A 7030-nucleotide genomic window follows, 5' to 3' on the forward strand; every position below is an offset into this window, starting at 1 on the left:
AATACTTAAACATGGCAGCTCTGGAATCTGGCACATTCCATAACTTTGAAAGAGAGTTTTCAAAGTTACGAAAAAGAGAAGCGCTTTTAGAGAGAGAAAGAGGGATGTTGCCGCGAAACTTGAATATAAAGGTCGGCTGGCCAATCAGATATTTTTCTGTATATTTGTTTTTTTCTTGTTTTGCACAGTTTTGTTTTTGTTAATCACCGTACACGTTGGTGAGTGGAGTATTGTATGGTATGATCTTGTGGTTACTGGTTTGTGTTTGAAGGGATAATTATAGCAGATTCAATTTGAAAGTTTTTGTTGTGGGAATGGCCCTTGAATTTATGGGTATTTGTATTTGGTTACCAAAAAATTTGAGAATAATGGGCCTCAAAGTTTTTTTTTTATTGAGAGATGGTCCCTCATTTAAATATTGTGCATAAAGTTTTTAAACCCGGCACTTCCCCATGACTTGCCCCAAGGCTTGGATCACAAGTCTGGTAGGTTTATTTAGGTCAATTTAATATGATATTGTTTCTAGATTTTTTTTTAAATAAATGACATCATTTTAAAAAACAACAAAAAAAATCTAGCTGATTTTTGATAAAATAGCAAGTGAGCTCACTGGTTTGATCAAATTTTAATCAAGTTAATTTCATGTGGCTTAATTTGAAACTTGACCAAGACCAAGTTTCTTGTTGAGCTTGTGCACAAAGTTATCAAAATCAGCCCGGTCTAAAGCTCGGGTTACAAGTTGAGTGGATTAACTCAAGTCAATTTAAAATAGTATTCTTTCAATATTTAGAAAAAATAAAATAATATTTTTTTGAAGAAAAAATCAAATTAAATTTTAACCAAGTGGGGAGCAGCCGCTAAATCAATTAAGTTAATTTATATCAATTTAATTTTAAACTCAATCTCAATGGAATCTCAAATTAACAATTTATCAGGTTGACTCATTGGTTCGGGACAAGTGAGATAACATTGGTTACTAAAAGCTATATATATATCCTATCAAATTAACGATGTGAACATATGGATGATACTGAGTTTATATGGTAAAATTGTATGACCAGCACCTAGTTATTTGTGGTGAAGTTTTTAGGTTAAGTTGAATTCGGAAGATTAAGAGGCCAAAAAAAAAAAAAAACCCCTTTCCATGCAATCCAAAAATGACAATCCTCCCATGAAATGTCAAGTAAACTGATTTAGTTTTAAAAAAAAAAAGATACCATCAAATCAAAGCAAGATAAAATCAGTACTAATGCAACAATTCACAAACATACTAGCTCTAAAATACCAACTTATTATTTTGTGTTTGGTATTATTATGTATGATATTTTTAAAGAAATATAAATATATTAAAATAATATTTTTTTAGATTTTATTTATTTATAACATAAACACATTAAAATTAAGAAAAAAACATTTAAAAATATCAATATGATTTTTTTTAAATGAAAAAATAATTTAAAATATTTTGAAAAACAAAAGTAAGTGCAACACCAAACATACACCTGTTATTAAACTAATAAACTCTTCCCTAAATTTATTTGCCTTCAACATTTATTCTCGTAAAAGATCAAATAGAAAGGACACCAATAGCACTAGATATCCCCAACACAACATGTTAATCATATATATATATATATATATATATATATATATATATATATATATATAGAGAGAGAGAGAGAGAGAGAGAGAGAGTAATTATATTTTTAATCGAATAGTGTTTGTGTACTTTATATTGCATAGTAAACACACAAACACATATATATTACTTTGTTATTTTATATTAAATAGTAAATAATATTGGGTAATGGACATCAAAATAAATACTCGAAACATAATAAACAAAATTTTTAATTTTTAATTTTTTTCTTGATAAATAATAAATATAATTAAAAACATGATCTATGAAAAATAAGCAATGTTGTCGCCAAACTTCAAAATCGCTCTCCTTAACGGTGGCAAGCCAATAATCATTTTTCTGCAATTTGAAGCTCTTGCTTTTACTTTCATGGTAAATGGTCACCAATCTTTGATTTGGTGGATGCATCCTGGTTTGCAATATTCTCTCTTGTGACAATTTTCATTGCAGATTGGTGTTGGTACGTAGATGAGCTGAGTAATCATTTGAATCTCCAAGAAGAGTAAAGTCTCCACACCATGTCCTCTTGAATCAAGGTCTTTGTGAATAAATGTTTTAGTTCCCCATCAGTTGGATGTTCTTGATCTGTTCCTGCTCCTAACCCTTGTACGAATCACCTTGATGAAAGTAATTTAAGGCTGCGAGTGATTAATGAATTTTGAGAAGAATTACGCATGGATGAATTGGCCTAGCTAGAATAATGCATGATCCATGAATTAGATGTGAAAAAACAAATCGAATTTCTTCCCTGTGACCTTAGCTAGCTAGTCATGGGGGAATTCTATTTACCACTCTGGTTCATAAGAGCTGCCATGGCTAATAAACAGGGGCGGAGCCTGAACTTTATCAGGAGAATTATTTAAGATAATGTTGATGGCTTTGGGACCGCAGGAGGGTACTACATAAGTTAATCAATTCTTGCAACATAAAGCTAACCAATTCACGTAACATATGAGATAATGTTTATGGCTTTGGGACCGCAAGAGGGATAGGGGACCGCCGACGGATCTGAATTATTGTATATCTTAGCTGAGGTAGTGAGGTTTTGGAAGATTTCATCCATCAAAATCAAAATCAGATTATATTTTAAAATCTAACCAATTCACCATGCATGCATCACCATCTATAATTGTTATTATATACAAAGAATGTCACAGTAAATAGAAAAGAAACAATCCCACAAGACAATGATTTTATATAGTACGAATGTGCCTGTATCCACAAGCAAAGAGAGATTTCTTATTATAATCAAAACCAATAAAAGTTTGGAAAAAAATCTCAAAAATATATTTAGGCCAGTCCGATCCTCACAGCACACTATGGATTTCCCATGCTTGATATCTTTAATTCGCACACAAGAATGTGCATGATTGTACTTGTTTTAAATTAAAAGATTTCGCATAAAAGATTGCATTAAAAAATAATATAAAATCATCATCAAAGCTCTTACCTTCACTTGAGAGATTGTATTTACGCATTAATTACTAGTTGCTTTCTTGAGTGTTGATTGGAGGCTCCTTCTTTGCCATGCACCTCTAGTCTCTTGTAGTCTCTCCTTCTTCTCTTCCTTGTACGTGGTCAAGTTTCAATGAGATTAATCTCTGGTCAGTTAAAGTGTGGGAAAAATAAAAAAGAGACGAAGCCTATCGTTTCTAACTTGAAAGTGCAAAGAATACCTCTAAAGTTCGGAATTTAGACAAAGGAGTCAACTTAGCTCCTTGCAAATTATGCATTGAGCTAGCATTTATGGGGTGAAATCTATAAAACTAATCAAACTAAATTGATGTATTTGGATTTCATCAAGAAAATTGATGTATTTGGAATCAAATTAGTGGGACTAGCTAATTAAGTCAATCAATTAATTCATGCAGCATATAAGTTAATCAATCCACGTATAACAAGAAGATACGTCGATGGGTTTGGGACCGCAGGAGGGGTATGGGGGACCAAGCCGATGTATCTGAATTATGCATTATTAGCTTATAATGCAGAAAGAATTGTCTTTATGCATTATTAGCTTCTTTCTTGGGTGATTGGAGGCTATTCTTGTAGTCTCTAGCATAAGTTTTTATATCTAGCCCGGTGGCTGGCTCGGGTTCTGGGTATTGACCGGGTCACCGGGTTATCTGGGTTAATTTTTTTTTTTAAAACAAATCAAAATAACATCATTTTAGTAAAAAAAAAGTTAACGGGTTGTAACCGGGTTTTTGATCTGGTCTTGCCGGGTCAACTGGGTCGCCAAGTCACACCGGTTTTCCTTTCCCCCATTTTTATTTCAATCGGTCCGGTTCCAGTCCCGAGTTAGCCGGATCCTGAGTTGACCTGCGGGGCTGGGTTTTAAAACAATGTTCTCAAGTCTATTCACTGTCCAGGCTGTGCCCCTTTTTTTTATATATTTTATGACAGCAAGGAATACATGTACTAAGCTAAAAACAACAAATAAATGTCATTATCAAGAAATTGAAATGAATTTGTCACTATTCATTCTTGTAATGTATACCATCGCATATATATTGGGTTTAGATTCCTATCAAAAGAAGACGAATAAAAGTTTTACTTGATCAATATACAATGTTTTAACCTGACATGCTTGGAATTCTATATAAAATGGAGTCTACCTAGGGTACAAGAAACCAGCACTAGTTTATACACACAAAGAAAGATATGGACTCTGAAATTGCAGGTCTGGTTCTAGCAGTCTTGCTATGGGTTGCATGGGCAGTGGTGACTGAACGTCGTTACCGTCGTTCAGAGGAGCAAGGGCAGCTACCACCAGGGCCTAGACCATTGCCAGTGTTCGGCAACATCTTCCAGTTGGGTTGGGCACCACACGAGTCATTTACTAGTTTGGCTCGTGTTCACGGTCCAATCATGACCATTTGGCTCGGGTCCATGTGTAACGTGGTCATTTCCTCGAGCGAAGTGGCTCGTGAGATGTTCAAGAATCATGATGCGGTGTTGGCTGGGAGAAAAATATATGAGGCTATGAAAGGTGATTTTGGCAATGAAGGGTCTATAATCACAGCCCAATATGGACCGCATTGGCGCATGTTAAGGCGCTTATGCACCACCGAATTCTTTGTGACTAGCCGCCTTGATGCCATGCAGGGTGCACGAACCAGGTGCATCGATGGCATGCTGCAATACATAGAAGACGGTAGTGCCAATGGCACCAGCGCTATTGACCTAGGGAGATACATTTTCTTGATGGCTTTTAATCTTATTGGCAACCTCATGTTTTCGAACGATTTATTGGACCCAAAATCGGAGAAGGGAGCTAAGTTTTTTCAGCATGCAGGTAAGGTCATGGAGCTGGCAGGTAAGCCTAACATGGCTGATTTTTTGCCAATTTTAAGATGGCTTGATCCACAAGGTATAAGGAGGAAGACACAGTTCCATGTTGCAAGAGCCTTTGAGATTGCAGGAGGGTTCATCAAAGAAAGAACAGAGAGTACGCAAAAGGAAAACAGTAGAGATGACAAGAGGAAAGATTACCTAGATGTCCTTTTGGAGTTTCGTGGTGATGGCGTGGAGGAGCCCTCTAGATTTTCTTCAACAACGATCAATGTGATTGTCTTTGTAAGTAGCATCTCTTTTCCTTTGGTTCTGATCTCTTCTGTCCTATCTCTTACACATGCCACTAATTAACAACTCACGGTTTATAAGAGATAAAATACAAAAAAATCAATTCAGATTGAACTTTAAAAGAAACTTTATTGGTAAATCTATATTAATTCGTCTGTCCGTGATCGGAGCCTTGTTTCCGAATAAACTCTGTATTATAACTATGGCTTGGACCATGGAAATGTTTCTAGATACATGGGGTAAATAAGAAACTAAGTGATTATTGAGAGTGCAAAGTGCAATTAAACCATGTAAAACTAAAGAGTATAATTAAAGATTTTTGGCACAACAAGACATCTATCTATCAAGGAAGGGTTGAGAGACCAATCGTATATTTTTGGTACACATCATTGCTTGCCAATAAAAAACTAGAAGAGGAGGATATCTGAGTTAATTAATGCTGAAAAGATCGAATATCAAGATATTGTCTAGTCTGATAGTTTCTAACAATTAAAATAATTGATGGTGGATCCCCTCTACTCCTTTGATAGTTTCTTGGTAAACATATACTCCTTCAATACTCTATTTTTTATTGTTTGCTTATGTTAACAAAAAAACAATTGATTTTTTTTTAGTGTTTGCCTGTTGGTATATATGTATGGAAAATATGTATTGAAAAGAAATCAATAGAGATCGTGATTTAATACTGAAGCTAATCTCGTAAAATGTTTTTTTTTTTTTATCTCTTATAAACCGTGAGTTGTTTTTTTTAAGTATACAAAATTAAATCGCTAACAAACTTAATTATTGTGATGATTTTTTCTTACAGGAAATGTTTACGGCAGGGACTGATACAACAACAAGCACTTTGGAATGGGCCATGGCTGAACTTCTACGTAACCCTAAAGCACTGAAGACAGTCCAATCCGAGTTGAGAAGCACCATTGGTCTCAACAAGAAGCTCGAAGACAAAGACATTGAGAATCTCCCATACCTAAAGGCAGTCATCAGGGAAACACTGAGGCTTCACCCTCCTCTCCCTTTTTTAGTCCCGCACATGGCCATGAACCCTTGCAAGATGCTCGGCTATTACATCCCTAAAGAGACAACAATTCTAGTTAATGTGTGGGCCATTGGAAGGGATCCAAAGACTTGGGATGACCCTCTGGTTTTCAAGCCAGAAAGGTTCTTGGAACCAAACATGGTGGACTACAAAGGTCGTCATTTTGAGTTCATACCATTTGGCTCTGGCCGTAGAATGTGCCCTGCCATGCCGCTCGCTTCTCGTGTCCTTCCCTTGGCTCTTGGATCGCTCTTGCTTTCATTTGATTGGATTTTGCCGGATGGTCTCAAGCCAGAGGACATTGACATGACTGAAAAAATAGGGATAACACTTAGAAAAAGTGTTCCCTTGAAGGTCATACCAACACCTTACAAAAGGTCATCGGATCATTATGGGTTCTGAGTGGTCATGGGATATTCTAAAATCTCTACTGGTATAACAAAACGTAATTATCAAATGGGTACAACAAATCAATCTTAGTATCTTGTTGATTTGAAACCTGATCCAAGTTATATTTCATTTTGAGTTGGATTTTTTTACCAAAATCATATCATTTTATTAAAAAAATAAATAAAACATTGTTTTGGTAAAAAAAGAAAAAGAAAAAGAAGAAGATAGACTCGCAACCTAAATTATAGGCCGAGCTAGACCTAGGCTTGGTCTTATATCTAAGTTACAAAATGTTATATTAGTATTGTATTTACATTTGATTTTTAATTTGGTAGGTGCATGTATATTAATGTTTGTCTATATATAATCTAGTT

At 35.0% G+C, this 7030-nt stretch overlaps 1 protein-coding gene across 1 annotated transcript; it reads left to right on the top strand.

Annotated features, from left to right (window-relative positions):
- The first annotated feature begins 4292 nt into the window (after positions 1–4292).
- On the top strand, positions 4293–7030 carry LOC118045132 (iridoid oxidase-like). The gene is made up of 2 exons (XM_035053688.2): positions 4293–5218; positions 6033–7030. Exons 1-2 carry the CDS (start codon positions 4304–4306, stop codon positions 6666–6668), a joined length of 1551 nt encoding a protein of 516 aa, XP_034909579.1. The 5' UTR covers positions 4293–4303; the 3' UTR covers positions 6669–7030.

Source organism: Populus alba, chromosome 5 (assembly GCF_005239225.2).
Source record: "Populus alba chromosome 5, ASM523922v2, whole genome shotgun sequence".
Classification (NCBI taxonomy): Eukaryota; Viridiplantae; Streptophyta; class Magnoliopsida; order Malpighiales; family Salicaceae; genus Populus; species Populus alba.

Excerpts from the sequence above, each read along its gene's own strand:
- LOC118045132 (XM_035053688.2), top strand. The coding sequence starts at position 4,304 with ATGGACTCTGAAATTGCAGGTCTGGTTCTAGCAGTCTTGCTATGGGTT. Across the intron at positions 5,219-6,032 it reads CGATCAATGTGATTGTCTTT|GAAATGTTTACGGCAGGGAC; the intron begins GTAAGTAGCATC and ends TTTTTCTTACAG.